This window comes from Anopheles arabiensis, chromosome 2, assembly GCF_016920715.1.
Source record: "Anopheles arabiensis isolate DONGOLA chromosome 2, AaraD3, whole genome shotgun sequence".
Taxonomy (NCBI): domain Eukaryota; kingdom Metazoa; phylum Arthropoda; class Insecta; order Diptera; family Culicidae; genus Anopheles; species Anopheles arabiensis.
In genome coordinates, this window is record NC_053517.1 from 54,271,258 (window position 1) to 54,287,772 (window position 16,515).

The 16,515-nt window shown below is 44.5% G+C and overlaps 5 protein-coding genes across 5 annotated transcripts; 4 read left to right on the forward strand and 1 right to left on the reverse strand.

The window, feature by feature from the left end:
• Nucleotides 1-167: 167 nt before the first annotated feature.
• On the forward strand, nucleotides 168-2,306 carry LOC120896156 (actin-related protein 5). Its single transcript, XM_040300086.1, has one exon. The coding sequence runs from the start codon at nucleotides 292-294 to the stop codon at nucleotides 2,260-2,262; it is 1,971 nt and encodes a 656-aa protein (XP_040156020.1). The 5' UTR covers nucleotides 168-291; the 3' UTR covers nucleotides 2,263-2,306.
• A 294-nt stretch (nucleotides 2,307-2,600) lies between these two features.
• Nucleotides 2,601-7,080, forward strand: LOC120896160 (acyl-CoA-binding domain-containing protein 5). Its single transcript, XM_040300094.1, has 4 exons — nucleotides 2,601-3,933; nucleotides 4,866-4,977; nucleotides 5,062-5,143; nucleotides 5,213-7,080. The coding sequence occupies exons 1-4, from the start codon at nucleotides 3,873-3,875 to the stop codon at nucleotides 6,059-6,061; spliced, it is 1,104 nt and encodes a 367-aa protein (XP_040156028.1). The 5' UTR covers nucleotides 2,601-3,872; the 3' UTR covers nucleotides 6,062-7,080.
• A 311-nt stretch (nucleotides 7,081-7,391) lies between these two features.
• LOC120896157 (G patch domain-containing protein 4) lies at nucleotides 7,392-9,303 on the forward strand. Its single transcript, XM_040300087.1, has 3 exons — nucleotides 7,392-7,521; nucleotides 7,590-8,049; nucleotides 8,121-9,303. Exons 1-3 carry the CDS (start codon nucleotides 7,476-7,478, stop codon nucleotides 9,106-9,108), a joined length of 1,494 nt encoding a protein of 497 aa, XP_040156021.1. The 5' UTR covers nucleotides 7,392-7,475; the 3' UTR covers nucleotides 9,109-9,303.
• A 134-nt stretch (nucleotides 9,304-9,437) lies between these two features.
• LOC120896155 (exonuclease 1) lies at nucleotides 9,438-12,737 on the forward strand. The gene is made up of 2 exons (XM_040300085.1): nucleotides 9,438-12,418; nucleotides 12,523-12,737. Exons 1-2 carry the CDS (start codon nucleotides 9,866-9,868, stop codon nucleotides 12,547-12,549), a joined length of 2,580 nt encoding a protein of 859 aa, XP_040156019.1. The 5' UTR covers nucleotides 9,438-9,865; the 3' UTR covers nucleotides 12,550-12,737.
• Nucleotides 12,738-12,820: 83 nt separating this feature from the next.
• On the reverse strand, nucleotides 12,821-15,418 carry LOC120896161 (upstream activation factor subunit spp27). The gene is made up of 3 exons (XM_040300095.1): nucleotides 15,188-15,418; nucleotides 15,034-15,111; nucleotides 12,821-14,885 (listed from the first exon to the last, which is right to left on the reverse strand). Exons 2-3 carry the CDS (start codon nucleotides 15,077-15,079, stop codon nucleotides 14,062-14,064), a joined length of 870 nt encoding a protein of 289 aa, XP_040156029.1. The 5' UTR covers nucleotides 15,080-15,111; nucleotides 15,188-15,418; the 3' UTR covers nucleotides 12,821-14,061.
• Nucleotides 15,419-16,515: the final 1,097 nt, after the last annotated feature.

Genomic DNA, 16,515 nt, shown 5'->3' on the forward strand with positions numbered 1-16,515 from the left:
GACAATATTAGCTGAAACGACGGATACATTATCGGTTGATGTGTTTTGTAAGCGTTTTGCCGTAATTTCGCAACAGTTTTGTCTGCAATGATTTGAACAATGCCAACCGATAAAAATGCAAACCCTTTTTTCGAATGATTTTGGGACATTTGGACAGTCGGGGAGCCGCATGACAGTCCCTTCAACAAATGTCAACCGGGGAAAGAAACAATAACAACGCTTTCACTTGCGTGCAGGTAAATTTCTGGTGCTCTGCTGCGCTGTGAACAGATTGCTTTAAATCGATAAAGTATGGAAATCTCACCGATAGAGGATCTTAAAATCATCCCAGACATTGTACAGCCGTACCCCGATCCATCCGTCGGTCGGGAGGGAGTGATTGTCATAGACAATGGCTCGTTCAACTGCCGTGCAGGCTGGATGTTGAAGGAAAAGCCAGCATTGGTGTTTCGCAATATCCTGGCCAAACCGCGGAAGGATCGCAACAAAAAAGACATCGAAGTGGCCACCGTTCCTGTGACACAGATTGGCAACGACATAGTGAACATCGAGGCATTGCGGCTTCAGTTGCGCACACAGTTTGATCGCAATGTCGTCACACACTACAATGTACAAGAGCAAATATTCGACTACATTTTCACCAAGCTTGGAATCAACTCGGAAAACAGCGTGCCACACAAGGTCATGATTACGGAGTGTTTGTTCAATCCAAACTACTGCCGAAGTTTGATGTCGGAGCTGCTCTTCGAATGCTACGACATACCGGGCCTTTCGTACGGTGTGGATAGCCTACTGAGCTTTCACTCGAATCAGCGTGGGAAGAGCGGACTGATCATCGCCACCGGTTATCACACCACTCACGTCGTGCCAGTGCTGAACGGACGCATGGTGGTGGAAAATATACGCCGCATAAATATTGGCGGATCGCACATGATCGCCTTTCTGCACCGATGTTTGCAGCTGAAGTATACATTCCACCTTAACGCGATCACGTTGAGTCGTTCGGAGGTTTTGCTGCACAAGTATGGAGAGTTTGCGTACGACTACATGGAGGCGCTCCAAAACTGGGCCTGCCTGACATATTATGACCAAAACGTGAAGAAAATACAGCTGCCCTACAACCAGACCACTGCAGCGCCGGCACTAACGACGGAGCAGAAGTTTGAAAAGAAGAAAGAGCTTTCTAAACGATTGGCAGAGATCAATGCACGGCGGCGTGAGGAACGACTGGCGCAGGATGAGGAATTGCTAATGCAGCTACAGCAGCTAGAAGAGTCCGCGGAAGATGGAGAGGACATTCGCGATGGTTTGGTCGAGCACAGCATCAAAGACGTGGGCGAGCTGAAACGAATGATTGCCACCGTAAATGCTCGAATCGAAAAAGCGCGCCAAAAAATGAACGCACCATGCGCGGGCGGCTCCCAGTCGCAGCTGCAATCCGATTCGGACAAATTATTACAACCCCCGCCCAACATGTCTGTGGTCGAGTGGGTCGAGGAAACGCGCCGCAAGCGTGACGCCATAATAGAGAAACGACAAGCGCGAAGGCAGCGTAAGCAGGACCTTGCCAAGCGGCGGACGGCAGCCGCTCAGGAGCGAATGCGCATCATTTCCCACCTCGCCCGAAAAGAGAAGGGTAGCGATGATTTCGGAATGCGCGACGAGGACTGGGATGTGTATAAGCAAATCAGTCGCGAAGAGGATAGCGACAATGAGAACGAAAGTGAACGTTTGGTAGAGTACGACATTATTCTCAAGCAGTACGATTCAACGTACGAAGATCCGCTGCTGACGATGTCCGGCAATGCCGCCGAGCTGTACCAGCTGCATGTTGGCGTGGAACGTATCCGCGCTCCTGAAATTCTGTTCCAACCAAGCATCATCGGCAGCTACGAAGCGGGACTGGCCGAAACGATTGACTTTGTGTTGAAGCTGTTTCCCGCCGAGCAGCGAGGTTGCTTGGTAAACAATATTTTTCTGACTGGCGGGTGTGCCAAAATCCGTGGCCTGAAAGACCGACTGTCGAGAGAGATGAGGGAAATGCTTCCATTTGAGTCTAGGTTCGAAATCGAGGTTGCTCGCGAACCAGTGTTGGACGCTTGGAACGGAGCGAGCAAGTTCTGTTTAACCGAGACATTTCGCCAATCACTGATAACTCGTCCAATGTACGAAGAATGTGGTGGAGAGTACCTAAAAGAACACGTGCACGGTAACGTTTACTTCCCAACGCCAAAAGATTGTGGCGATCAGCTGACGGGATGAGAAGAAGCCAAGAGCTAATAAAAACTTATTTTTTTACTGATTGATCTATTGTGCAAATTGTATTGTATTAACTATGGTACTTAGAAAAAATCTGTGGTTTTTATAATATACTTAAAATATACAGGACTAAAATAAATTCATTTAATCTATTGCATAAAAATAAATGGAAACGAAATGCGTATTTTCCAAAAGCGAAAACAATCAGTTGTTAACGAAAAATCGGAACATTTTCAAATTTGGTACATTTCTATTGGGTCATTTAGTTTTGACATTTGGTCAGCCCAAACGACCCAAACGATGTGCAAACGACGCATTTGCCACAGAGCACCGCCTAATAACTTCACAAGTTTTCGTCAACGAAGACAGAAGGCCAGCTGAAGCAAAACAAGTGTCTTTTTTCTGTTGTGATCGTCGTACAATGGGGGGTGGCCGGTGAACTATAGATACATTATTTAGTGATTTAGTGTATTTTATCGTGCATTTTTCCGTTCCGGCAAAGCATCGGCATCGTGCCTAGCCAACCAATTGGATCCGGACGAATAGTGATCTTTCCTGTTTGTGTAGACTGTATTGAAGGTAGAGAGAAGGGGGAGAAAAGTTCGGGAAAATTGTCATCGAACATTCGACGAGGGCCAAAGTGCAATTTTCAGCCTGGCTGAAATAGCTAGCGAAGGAAAACGAATAGCAGAATCGAGCCGTAACCGGATACCGTACACAAAACCATTTACAATTTTGAAGGTGGAAAATCAATCACCACACTCACACACACACATATACCCCCACCAAAGATTGTTTTTACAGCGCTAGATAGGGAGAGAAGGGCAGAAGAGTGGGTTGGGAGCGAAGCTGGATGCTTGCAGGAACTAAATCGAACGCCAATCCAGTCTAGGATTGACGAAGTGGATTATGGCAGCGGAAGGGATGATGAGTTGGTGAGGCAAGGCGCGACGTCGAGTCACTCGAATAGGGCCAGTAGTACGAACGTGGCTTCGATTGCGTATGTTGTGTTTTTGTGTGTGGTAACGTACTAAAACAACGGTGGGAACAAAGTAGGCAGATCATATAGGAAGGTTGTACTGTATCGAATATTTGGCTGTAGTTTGGTAAAATAATCTTGAAAAGATGTTGTGCGGAGAATGATGTTATGAAAGGTGGCAAAAGCTGGCAAAATACTGGACATCTTCAGCAACGGAGCAGTTGTAAAGTAGTCCCGCAGTGACAGAGACATCAGCGCTTGCTGCTTACCGATGCTTACGACGCGCGACCAGTGAAAACGATTGAAAGTCTGGCATCGTAACGTAAGGAAAGCGATCGCATCGGACATCCACACGGAATCACGTAAATACGGACGCGTTGGAGCTATGTATTAATTTGCGGCCGATTGCGTAACTTAACGCTGTGGGACCGGACCGTGCAACGATAATAAGTGACCTACGGACCCGCTGCGACTTGTCCACACACCTTCAGGTTACCCTGTGAGAGGGCACCAACGACCTACGAACTGCGATTAGCTAGAGTTCGAGTTTCGAACGCAGTGCAATCATTGCGCAGTGGAAGAGAGTATCTGTTGCGGATACACAAATGCAATAGACACCCTCACGACGATCAAGATGTCGATCGAGCAACGATTTAATGCGGCAGTAAACGTAATCAGGGGCCTGCCAAAGAATGGTAAGTTCAGTAATCCGTCGTGAGTGATAATCGACGTATTTGGGGATGCAAACAAAACACGATGATTCGGTCAAAGTTGAGGTATCTTATCGCAGAATGCTTGGGGTTTGTTTTTAAAGTACCAACCGAAACTGATAAGATATTACTTGCAAGTCTACCTTTTCTATTAACATTATATTCAATCAAAAAGGCAGCATTGGAATTATCAGAATATTTCCAAGATAATTAAAACAATTAAATAATGTTTGATACTGGCATTGGTTACTGGATGCAAAATGTATGTTCTTCTGTATTTTGCTGTTTTTGTTGTTAAGTGTCATTGTTCTGGTTACCAATTAAATGCGTAGTTACGCTTGTATAAACGCTTTACTTTCTTCCAAGCGCCAGTCGAGTGGCCTTCTTTTGGCCGATGCAGAATAATTGTATGAAATGATGGAAAGGAGACCGCCACATTGCTAGAGGTGTAGTAACCTTCATGGATGGCTCGTGGAGAATACGGTCGCACAAAACAAGTGACTTGCAGGTTGCAGGCAACGACTCAGCGGTTTACGAAGGTTTTTGACACCCGAGGGAAGTAACGCAAATGACGGCCGCGTCTGACTGGTTTAGCTTTCTTGCATCAAACGTGGCCGCATAAAGCAACAAGGTCAATGAGGTTTTTACGGTGGTGAAACACCGCGCATCACAAATGCGGAGCTGCAAATGAGATTTGGTTACCATGGTCATCTATGAAGTTTTATAGATTGCTTAATGTACTTGTACTGCAGACAACGTTAATGGTTTGACATAGGGAGACAATTCATTGCAGTGTAGACTAATAGTGATATATAGTACAGTTACAGAAACACACCTACCTTGCTTGGGAGTTGTTATTGAGTGGAACAACATTTAAAAAAAATCACCATTGTATCATTGTACTCTTTACTTCATAGGACCGTATCAACCGAGCAATGATATGCTGCTACGATTTTATTCATACTACAAACAGGCGACTAAAGGCAAATGTTGTGAACGCAAACCCGCCTTCTGGGATGTTATTAATCGGTGAGTAGAATAGGAACGATCATGAAGCATTGGATTGTTAACTTCTGTTTACTTTTCATTCTATTTTGGCATACAATCAAACAGTGCGAAATGGGATGCTTGGAATCGGTTAGGAGATATGGACAAGGAAGTGGCTATGCAGAAATACGTCGATGAATTGAAAAAGGTAATTATACTCAAAATGCAGACATTGGTCAAATATTGAAAGAGATTTCTATTTTTTTCTGCACCAAAGATTGTTGAAACGATGTCCTACACCGACAATGTGGCCAACTTTATGGAGTACAGCATGAGCGAACTGGATAATGTCAGTATCCAGGATTTGGAGATGGTTGCACCGGAAGCGATTAAAAAAGCTCGCTCTCGTCCAAACTCACCACTTGCTTCGCGCGAAGCCAGTCCAAATCGACTGTCGCCAGTCACACCGTCGCCTCCGCCAATGATGTCCTCGCCGGTAGCACCAATGGCCAATGGTCATGTGCACAAGCCAACGGCGATCAATGGATATGCGAATGGTAGTTACGCCGGTCATCACGCTGCACATAATCAGCATCATCAGACGAATGGATTTGTTTCGTCCACGATAAGTAATGGCGCTAGTTCGGGACCGTCTGAGCTAAGCGACGACGAGTACATCGACACGTACGATGATGACTTCGAAAGCGAAACGACCACTGTGTTCCGTCCTATTGAGGCCGTCAATCACGCCCATTACTATCAAAATGGTTTATCGGGCCCGGTCGGTGCGCCCCTGGTTAACGGAGGTACGTTCCTACATAGTTCAGAAGGGGCAGGATTCGCGCGAACCGACGTGGCTGCTCAGATTACGCGAACAATCGAACGACTAAATAGCAGCGTGCAGCAGATACAGAGCCGCGTCAGTGTGATTGAACAATCGGTGGCTGAGTTGCGAGAGCAACAGCAGCAGCAAATGACAAAGATGCGTGCTTCCTCTGTTCGGTCTTCACGGCCTACCTGGTGGCCTTTTGCAGAGATTTCTCCGGGGCTGTTAGCATTCGTCATACTTTGGCCGCTGGTGATAAACCGAGTTACTGGCAGCTGGACGCAGAGGAAGCAACCCTGAAGTGCAAACACGTGCTGCTAATGCTCTTCAATCGTAACTGTCGGACGCCAATCGTATTGCTGGAACGGTAGAACAAATTTTACAAGTTGTGAATAGTAATAATATTTAGCTCACGCCTTGGTGCAGTTCATTCGCTTAGAGAAGGTAGACGACTCTTTACTCTGTGCAAACAGCACGCCCGTACTATCAGTGAAGTAGTACGTGCAGGTGCCGTGATCGAGGTGTGTGTGTGTGTTCGTGTTTGCAAGTTCCAATTCCAGGATTTTCAGCGTCACTCGCATGCTTCTGCTGCCGAGTGAACAAACTCAAGCCAATAACCAATAGTCAGGTTACTACACCTCGACAGCTTTAGTGCAATAGATTTTGTAATGGTGAAGTAGAGCGCGAATAAGAAATGAAAAGGAACAACATTCCATTGATAGGGTGAACGAAAGCAGTTTGCTTTTTTACTTGCGATTGGTGTAAAGGAGTGGTGGCAATGAAGCCTGCTAATTTATGTGTTGTGTCTCATCACAGTTGTGGTATCGCTAAAGTTAAAGTGCAATTTGTTTATATGTAACTTGTTATAATTGTGCGGACTGTAGGACAGCTAGTTATGCTATTATACTGTTTGAAAATCAATATTATGATGATTGTTTTACGGTGCGGAAATTTTTGTTATTAACCATTTTCGTTGTAGTTTTCCTTTTGGATGTTATTTTTTTGCAATTGTATACACCGATATATTATTTGTTATTTAAGGTTTGGTATTTTTTTTCTTTCACTATTCTTTATACAAATAGGTGGAAAAGCTAGGGGAAATACATTCTTTTGTTATTAAATTACACTAATTGAATGGGAGTGACTTTGCAGTTTAGTGACGAAATAAGGAAAAACACATAAATATCAAGCGGTAGATAATTTTTGCAGCGATGGCCAGGCTTTTGCTATGATTAGGGGTATTGATAGCGAAATTGTAACACATCTACACATGTTCTTATGGTTCGGATACAAATAAAGAATGCTCTATGCAAACGAAATGTGTCGTTCAATCGTTGCAATTTTGTGTGTAGAACCATATATAGAATGTGTTCTTTTCTGTATCAGTACAACGTTACACTGTTCGATTCGAGCGGTAGGCTTGCGTAGCGCCATCGCTCATTTCAAAAAAGCCAGTTTGACATTTGCTTCGCGTACTAATTGTCACCCTGTGTAAAGTTATTTCGTATTGTTAGGCTCTAAAAGTACTTTTTGTTAGTTTTATGCGAATATTCGTAATTTTATTGATACAATATTTCAATATTTCTGATAATTCGTTTAATGAAATGTCAACAATTTTGGTCGTTCATTCGCAAAGTCTGTTGTTTATCTGTCAGAAAGATTGACACATTTTTTTTGTAAACAATTAAGCAACAACGTGTTTCTTTGTGGCAATATGAATTTTGCCAAAAACATACTCCTAAAATATGGCTGGAAAGAAGGTAAGATTTCGAGGGAAAGTTCAGCGCACCGTCTACTTTTCTTCATCCGCTCCGACGTGTCGTTTCAGGTGAAGGGCTCGGGAAAAACTCGGACGGCATTACGGCGCCGCTCAAAGCCAGTTTCAAGTTTAGCACTAGCGGAATTGGAGCTGACAAGGTTAGTGACGCTAAAAACAACTGGTGGGAGCGTGTTTACAACGAGGCGGCCGGCAATATTGAGGTTGAATCTGGCGGAAACACGAAAACCGAAGTGCCGGTTTCACTTCGGCAGGTAGATGCGGAAGCGGTTGAAATTACCACAAAGAGCTACTCGGTAAACAAACTGAAGCGGAAGGATATGGATCAGCAAGGTCCGAAAGGTTCAATGTACGGTAGCGTGTTTCTTAAAGCCTCCACCCTGTTGGGAGGTCTTGGGCGTGAAGAAGACATGCCGGATCATGTTCGCACGGAGGATATCGAGTTTGCTCCCGTTAAAACTCTTACGGATGAGGAGCTGTTTGCGGCGTGTGGTGGTCGAACGGCCCACAAGTAAGCATTGCTAATGCATGGCCCTAGTTCTGTGATATTTGCAATTATTTGGTCTTCTTCTCTTTATCTAGAGGTGCTCGTCATGGACTGAAACTGAACGGCAAGTTGGCACGGATAGATGAACAGAACAATAAGCTCTTGCAGGAGTTGGAGAGCAGATCTTTCGAGGATGTGATAAAGTCTAGTGATTGGCAGGTACAGGCGTCTAAAAACGGGCGTCGAAAATCAAGAAAACAGAAGCGGAACGAGCAACGGTGGATCGCACACGGTTCAGCGGACGCCGAGGATGAAGTGAAAGATATGATCCATCATGCCGATTACGTGGTAGCTAAGAACAAAAAGAAACAAAAGGTCCACCATAAAACGGACCAAGAGCTGGCAAACGAAATGTCGAGCATGTTCGCCGAGCTGCCGGAAGAGGATGGCGGAGTGGAAGAAAACGAACCGGAAGCGGCGCCGAAGCCGAAATCAAAGAAGCCGAAGCATAAATCCAAATCGGCATCGAACAAGGGCGCTTCTCTGGAGCAGGAGTTAGATCTGCTAAGTGAAAAAATTCGCAAACTAGATCACAGCTCGGTAACAATTAAGAAGAAAGATAAGAAAAAGAAAAGCAAACTAAAACTGGCTGCCGATGACGACGATACAGCGATGCTCGACCCTGCGGCTAAGTACCGTAAGGACTATCGCCCCGACTTGAAGCAGAACAACCGTTTGCTTAAGTCTGTCGTGCCGCATGAAGTCGGCGTGGAAACGGTTCCTAAGAAGCCGGCACCGTTGCTAGGGTCAGATTCTAGTGATGGAGAGGAAGAAGATGTCGTGCAGCGGGTGAACGAAGAACAGAACCGGTACAGATCGAAAATGAGAGCCAACGTGCCAAAGATAAACATTATCGAACCCACGGAGGAGGACAGTCTCGTGCTGGGACAGAGTCTGAAAGAACGTCACAAGAACGATGTGAAGCGTGTGGGTAATCGTACCGCAGGCGGCAAACGGAAGAAGACGAAGAAAAATCAACGCGTGTTGGCTAAGCTGGCGGATTCGCTGTCTAAAAAGTTGTAAACGGAAAGCAATAATATGTTACTAACACCAAGACGTGGTAGTGCCTTGTTTTGGCGGGAGAAGAAAACAAGGATAATCCCCGCGTTGAAGCGGAATTCTGGCACACTTCGTAGATGATATCCTTGAGATAACGAGAACCGTACATTGCGGGGTTCGTGTACAATAAAACGTTATCATTATTCAATGATCATAATATTTTATAATGGTTTATCATGTTTTATTGCTATAGGAAACTGGGAAGAAACGAGAAACTAGTAAGTCTTTTTTTTAAATTACTCTAATATTATTTACTCCAACTGCTCACGTTAGCCACATGTCACATGGGTATGTTACGGCTTTTCGTAGGTCTGTTTCACTGCGTTCAGCACACATTAGACTGTCCTACTTCCGAAGATTTTTTCTTTGGAATGGTATAAAAATGTATGAGTGGTCAAATTGACTACAATTAAAGAAAGTGCATCATAAGATGAACAAATGATTACGTACGTTGCCAAACGGTTGAAAAACACTGCACAGTGGGTAAAACACTGCACATCGTAAGTTGAAGACATTTTTTTACTGCTGTCAAACAAAATGTCCGATGTTAACCACAACATCCATTGGCGGGAACAATTTTCCCATCAACGTAAACAAAAAGATAGCAATGGGAAAAGTGTGCGGTTAACTGAGTTAGTAATGTTCGCGAAGTTGCAGATCTTTGTAGAATAATTTGCCAACGTGCCTGAGATCAAAGTGACATAGACCGCTACCTAAAGAAATGGGCATCACGGGGTTGCTGCCGTTCCTGGAAAAGGCGAGCAGCGCTTGCCATTTGCGCGAACTCCGTGGTAAGTGTGTAGCCATAGACACCTACTGCTGGCTTCATCGCGGAGCGTTTGGTTGCGCAGAACGGTTGGCCCGTGGCGACTCGACTGATATGCACATTCAGTACTGCCTGAAGTACGTGCAGCTGTTGCTTTCGCACAATATCAAACCAATCCTCGTTTTCGATGGGCAGCATCTGCCAGCGAAAGCTGCCACCGAGGCGAAGCGTCGCGAGATCAGAGAAACTGCCCGCAAGCGTGGAGCGGAACTGTTGCGCTTGGGTCGCATCGACGAAGCCCGCAGCTTCTTGAGACGATGTGTCGATATCACCCACGAAATGGCTCTTCAGCTGATGCAGGAATGTCGCAAACGCGGTGTCGATTGTATCGTAGCACCGTACGAAGCTGACGCGCAGCTGGCGTACCTCAATCGCACCGACATCGCCCAGTACGTCATCACGGAAGATTCGGATCTGGTGCTGTTCGGATGCAATCGTATCCTGTTCAAGCTGGACTTGACGGGCCATGGACGGTTGGTCGAGGCGAGCAAACTGCATCTAGCGATGGGATGTCGGGAGGATCGCTACAAGTTTACTAAATTTCGGTACATGTGCATCCTGTCGGGTTGCGATTATTTGGATTCCTTACCCGGCATTGGTCTGGGGAAGGCGTGCAAGTTCATGCTGAAAACGGAAGATCCCGATATACGCAGGGCGTTGGCAAAGATTCCGGCATACCTGAACATGAGGCAGCTGTCCGTGACGGAGGAGTATAAGGATGAGTTCCTAAAGGCGGATGCTACCTTCAAGCATATGGTGGTGTACGATCCTGTGCAACGCCGCCAGACCAGACTGGTGGACCCGGACGACGAGGGTACTCCAGAGCAGTACTGTTGCAATGCCGGCAAGTTTTTGGATGAGAAAGTAGCATTCCAGCTAGCGGTTGGGAATTTGGATCCTTTTTCGCTGCGCAAAATGGACGATTGGCATCCAGATGAAGCGGATGTAGATGTGGCGGCAAGCAAGAATCAACATCCTAGCATCTGGCGAAAGGATTACATGTTGCTAAGGGACGCAAAGCAAGCACAAAACAGCACACAAACACAGAAACCAGCCACATTGCCGTCATTCGTGAAGCGTGCAGTGCATCAAGCGGAGCACGCTGTTGACCAGAACACTAACGAAACGATCACTGATGTCTTGCAAATTTACGGCATTCAAAATCCCGACGAACCACCCTCGAAACGATCGTGCCATGCGCAAAAGTCTTTTCATCCCGCCGAATCTCACGTTGCGATTGACTATCAAGATGTGGAAGCGCTTGACGTGCTGGAACAATTGGAGCAACCAAAAACGCCCAAACGCACCCGAAATCCGTTTGCAGTCTCTCCCAACAAATCGTTGCTGAGCCGCGAAACATTGCTTTCGCCCACCAAAATAACACCGGAAACACGATCCCTGCTGCACAATGTAAGCCCAGTCAAGCGGATCGACTACTCTCAGCAACGCAGCCAGTTAGTAACGACATCCATAGTAGGCAGTGGCGCTACTTCCAGCCGATTGAGTCGGTTTAAAACGGCCCACAGCAAGGGTGTAACTATTTCTAAGGATGAACCTAAAGTGATCAGTAGATTTTTCTGCACACAACAAAACAAATCACAAAGCCGTACGACGGATACTAGTAAAGGAAGCAATAGTATTGCTAAAACTTCCGAAGACGACAGTCCCAAGAAGAGCTGCACAAAGCAGGATGTCGTCTGTTCACTCGTTTCTCCCACTGCCATAGTGAAGGACATCAAGAGCAAGCGAGATTCGCATGCCCTTAAAGCGACTGCTATTTACCTCAGCTCACCGGAAGCGCGACTGCAGAGTCGAGGCGATCGAACGCCAGAAAAGCGCAAACGGGTGCAAATACCTCCCGAGTCAGGGGAAAGGAGTAATTCTGTGCTCGGTCGGTTTGACAGTGGAATAGCAATGAGCGAAAATAACTCTAACGAGCACGAAGGTTCGCTAGAGTGTGATAGCGGTACCGGATTAAGCTCTTCCCAGAAGGAAAATGACGACGTCGTAATGAATCCTGTTGAAATGGAATGTTCCGACCTCAAGCCGCGTAATGCCCGTTTAGCGCTATTCGAGAGGCGGCCAGCGAAGCAGCTGAGCCAGTCGCTGGAAAGTAAAGACAACATTGAAGAGCTCGCCATCGTGCTGGACGACGATAGTAGTAGCGACGAAGACACTAAAAAGCGTACTGCTGATGCCCAACAGGCTATATCGGCGGAAAAAGTCCACAGCCCTGTGAAGGCAACACACAAGACTGAAACAGTGAAACCGTTCCAGCTGCCATCATCGTCTATGGGGAAAGTAGAAGCTTCCACCAAGTCTAAGGCGCGTTCTTCATGCAAACGACCAGGACTGTCGATAAATAGGAAGCAATCTGTTCCCAAAACGGACAATACTAATTTAGGTTTAACGCAAACTCGATTGTCTATGTTCGGGTTTCAGAAAAAGGTAGGTTCCCCGACGTCGGTCAACAACACTTTCTGCCTGACTTTCACGATTTGAACAGAATTGAAAAGTATGTTTGTTTTCTCTACAACTAACCATCGTTTCAGCCTTCGATGCAGCTGAATAATCGGTAACTCTGCCATTGTCTACAAGCCCTGAGCAACGATAGAAAAGCGCAAAGTGTGTAATGTTGGAAGGGTCAGCATTTGGAAGCTTGTGAATGAAAGATTTTCTACAACAATAGTTTTTTTTCCTGGACAAACACTATGTAAGTGAATTATTTACCACTTGTTGAAATAATATAAATATCAATTCATTTTAATCGTTTTATAATCATTCGTTGATGACGTCATTAGTCTACATTTAATTGAATTGAAGTTGCCTCAATGCAATACAAACGACAGGTTTGTTCTTGTTTCAAGCTGAAACAATTTACCAAACGTTTTTATTTATTTTTGTATCGATACTACATTGACGCATCAGTTGCTGTTTATAGCTCTTTTTTAATCTGTTTTGTATCATTTACATTTACGCAACACCGAATTCCATTTCGTACACGTACAATTCTTAGATAGAACAATCGAATGCAAACTATAGTTACGTGAAAGAATTAAAAGTAAGAGTCATGATATCGTGTTTTGCATAGATCTTGGACTATTATTATATGTTAGCGATTCATACATTTTGCAAATTCTTCCTTCTTCTACACTTATTCGGAACCACACGGCGCTCGGATAGTCAGAGTCACTTCTTCGGGGGAACGGGCCATTCTAGACGTGAGCAAACAACGGGTATGTTGTTGGGATGTGCGAGTTGACGACTGTACCGCCCCACATTCTGCATATTGTTACACGTAATATTTCTTTTGTTTGTTTTTTTTTTTGTCACATTCGGTTCAATTTTGCTTAATTGAATGGTTCTACATATGGAAAATCCTTCCGTGGTCTAACTAATAGTTGACTTGTTGTAAGATGCAGGTTGGCGCAGTTTTCTTCAAGATGATACGCTTACAAAATTAGTTTATTGCATGTGTATTTTGTATTACACTTTCGTAGGGGAATTCGCAATGATGGTTGAAATGAAAAAGCAAGCAAAGCAGGTTTTGTCAATGCGCTTTACATTTAATTAGTTTTTCGCTGAAAATTGATTATTTTCTACATACTCTTGGGATTGCCACGCGATATAATGTTAATTGTTCCATGTTCTACTGCTATATCAGAAGTTGGATGTGTAGTTCACTATACACGAAAAGAATGTACTGTAATACTATTTAAAATTCTGTGCAATTTAGGCTTATTTAATAGTTGATTTTGTATGAAGACAATGTAAAATAGAGAACTTTTTTTGTTTTGCTTAAATCATATAACCGTATATCCGCTGTCGTAGGTTTTGGACTGCCGGCCAGTATGTGACGATGAGAACGCACCCGATAGTAGTGTACACGAAATGTGTAAAAAACACTACAGCTTCGTAACCTCGGGCCTTACTGCCCAAATGCACTATTGCAGTAGATCGTTGAGCCCGTTTAGTTGTCGCAGTTTAGGAGCAATTAAGTATGACTCGTACTTGGTTAAAATAGTTAAAAAAGTGTTCGATGCCCGACTAGCGTTCCTTAGCGGGGAGGCAGAAGGCTATCCGTTATGGCCTTAGTCTTTAAAATGGGGTTTTAAATATTTAAGCATACCAAAGGTACGGAATCGTTTTACACCAATCACTTTTCGCAGTTGCTCATCGCAGATGGCAAACTGTCTGTTTTTCGGATCGTACAGATTACGTTCCTTAATGATGGCCCACATTTTCTTCACCACCTCATGTCGTGGCAATGACTCCGCACCGCATACTTCCGCCAGTTCTGGAGATAGTGTGTACGGTCGTGTGTAGCCATTTGATCTCTTGGCGCCACCACCACCGCCAGCAGCCTTCTTAGCCTTAGCTGCCGGTTTGGTTTGCTTCCAGTCTCCGTCAGAATCCGAGTCGGAATTGTTCTTTTTCTTACTTCCCGCCTTGCCCTTCCCACTGCCCTTTGGGTTGTAGTCGTCATCGCTACCCTTATCATCATCGCCGGAATCGTCCTCACTGTTGGAGGCGCGTCTCTTCTTCTTGGCCGGGCCCCGTTTGGCCGGTGTGCCGCGCTTTCCGGCACTCTTACGTCCCTTCGGTTTCTCTTCCTCGGAGAAATCTTCATCATCGTCGTCATCTTCCTCCTCCTCATCCTCTTCGTCATCTTCGTAGTCACTGTTTCCTTTGGCTTTTTTGCCCTTTTTGTTACCCTTGCCGTTACCTGCATGATCATCGTCCTCCTCATCGTCATCTTCCTCTCCCTCGGAGGAAGCTTGTGAATTTACGTAGTCCATCACGAGTTCATCCACCTCCTTTTTGCGATTGGAAAGATCGCACTTCAAATTCTTTTCCAGCTGTAGACGCACCTTCTTGGCTGCTGTTTCCTCCAAGTTTGCATCCTTCAGAATTTCTGCAGGAAAACAATACATACAATGCATTGGACGATAAAGGATAATGTGATACGAGGCAAGAGGCTACACGAGAGCCACAGTTTTAGTACGGTCAAGGTCGCAAACAAACGCAATACCCTGCCAATGATGCCCATTACTTGAACTTACTTTGAATTTCAGCCTTAAGCTCAGCTTTCGTCGGATTTTTAGTCATTTTACAATAGTAATAAGCTAAGCACTCGTTTTCTGAAATGAGTTAAGGTAATGAGTATGAGCCTAATTATAAACACTCTCCAAACACGCTTCTAAACCGATAACTCACATGGCGGTGTGCGGTTTTGTTGTGATAATAATGTATCCACAAATACCACTGAGTTTTAACTGTGGATAAACTGCAGGAGCTGCAAGAGTCTGTTGAGTGAAAAACTCTAGCGAAATAATTCACGAACGTGCTCGAAGATGCCGATTTATGCACCCCGATGCAAGCGAGAGGCCGATTTTTTTTTGGGCGAAATGTGTACCGGGGTGCCAAAGACGCTTACTTCAGCGCTGCGTGTGGCGGTTTGAACAACCACGTTGACATCGGTCATTTTGACAACGCCGCTTGATGTCAATTTCGCTGTGTTCGTGGGCAACTTTTGAAAAAAACCGTTAATGGGTAGGGAATGTGCAGTGTTCAATTATTTAAATACAGTCTGTTCCCGAGTTACACGGTTCTCGAGTTACGCGGATTCGGAGATACGCGGTTTTCTAAATTTGACAGATTAAATGTCAAATCAGTACAATTTGCTGCAAGTTTGGTATAAATTGCATTTTTGCTAACAAATTGAAACCGCTTAAAAGCCAGAAACATTAGAATTTTTGCACGATTCATATCAAATAAATGATAAAGTGTATAAAAGCACTAAATTAAATAAAAAACTACGAGTAATCAATAGTATTTTAGCAAAAAAACGTGAAATTCGACTTACGCGGATTCGTTGGGAACGCAGAAACCGCGTAACTCGGGAACAGAATGTACTAAAAATGAATTATCGTCGGTGAGTTAAATGTTCCTAGAATATGTCCAGCCTGATTTATTTATTTATTTCAAATAATTTGAACGCTTTGTAGGTTTGACAAATATTAAAGATAAAGCTTAGAAACTAACACTGCCTAGCTCTAATTAGTGAAGAGTAATTCCTAATAAAAATGCGCTGTTTAGGAAATGGTTAAAGTGATTAAAGTGGGGATGGATAATAGAGGACGAGGATGGAGGGATCTAAAAAAACGTAGAAATGAATGGTAGAGAGGAGGTCTGGAATATCATTAGTGTTAAGGATCAACCCAGCAGTGAAGCAGGACTGAGCTATATGCCGTCTTTTTTTTTTCTAAAGAGTCATTTCCCAAAAATTGAGAGCGGACTGCCTATGGGGGTCGAGGAGAAAAGAGCATTATGCGCCGAATAGCTACTCTAAAGAAAAGTTTCTGTACTGTTTCAAGTCGAGTAATGCCTCTACTACTGGAAGGCCTCCATATAATGCTGGCATATTCTAATATAGGTCGAACCAGAGCCACATACAGAGTTTTAAAATAGCGAGGATCATTGAAATCAACTGTTGAGCGGATTATTAGGCCGAGATCTAGGACATATAAAAAAATATGTTAACA

Excerpts from the sequence above, each read along its gene's own strand:
- LOC120896156 (XM_040300086.1), top strand. The coding sequence starts at position 292 with ATGGAAATCTCACCGATAGAGGATCTTAAAATCATCCCAGACATTGTA.
- LOC120896157 (XM_040300087.1), top strand. The coding sequence starts at position 7,476 with ATGAATTTTGCCAAAAACATACTCCTAAAATATGGCTGGAAAGAAG. Across the intron at positions 7,522-7,589 it reads AAAATATGGCTGGAAAGAAG|GTGAAGGGCTCGGGAAAAAC; the intron begins GTAAGATTTCGA and ends GTGTCGTTTCAG. Across the intron at positions 8,050-8,120 it reads GGTGGTCGAACGGCCCACAA|AGGTGCTCGTCATGGACTGA; the intron begins GTAAGCATTGCT and ends CTCTTTATCTAG.
- LOC120896160 (XM_040300094.1), top strand. The coding sequence starts at position 3,873 with ATGTCGATCGAGCAACGATTTAATGCGGCAGTAAACGTAATCAGGGGC. Across the intron at positions 3,934-4,865 it reads CAGGGGCCTGCCAAAGAATG|GACCGTATCAACCGAGCAAT; the intron begins GTAAGTTCAGTA and ends TTTACTTCATAG. Across the intron at positions 4,978-5,061 it reads TTCTGGGATGTTATTAATCG|TGCGAAATGGGATGCTTGGA; the intron begins GTGAGTAGAATA and ends ACAATCAAACAG.
- LOC120896155 (XM_040300085.1), top strand. The coding sequence starts at position 9,866 with ATGGGCATCACGGGGTTGCTGCCGTTCCTGGAAAAGGCGAGCAGCGCT. Across the intron at positions 12,419-12,522 it reads TGTTCGGGTTTCAGAAAAAG|CCTTCGATGCAGCTGAATAA; the intron begins GTAGGTTCCCCG and ends CCATCGTTTCAG.
- LOC120896161 (XM_040300095.1), bottom strand. The coding sequence starts at position 15,079 with ATGACTAAAAATCCGACGAAAGCTGAGCTTAAGGCTGAAATTCAAA. Across the intron at positions 14,886-15,033 it reads GCTTAAGGCTGAAATTCAAA|AAATTCTGAAGGATGCAAAC; the intron begins GTAAGTTCAAGT and ends GTTTTCCTGCAG.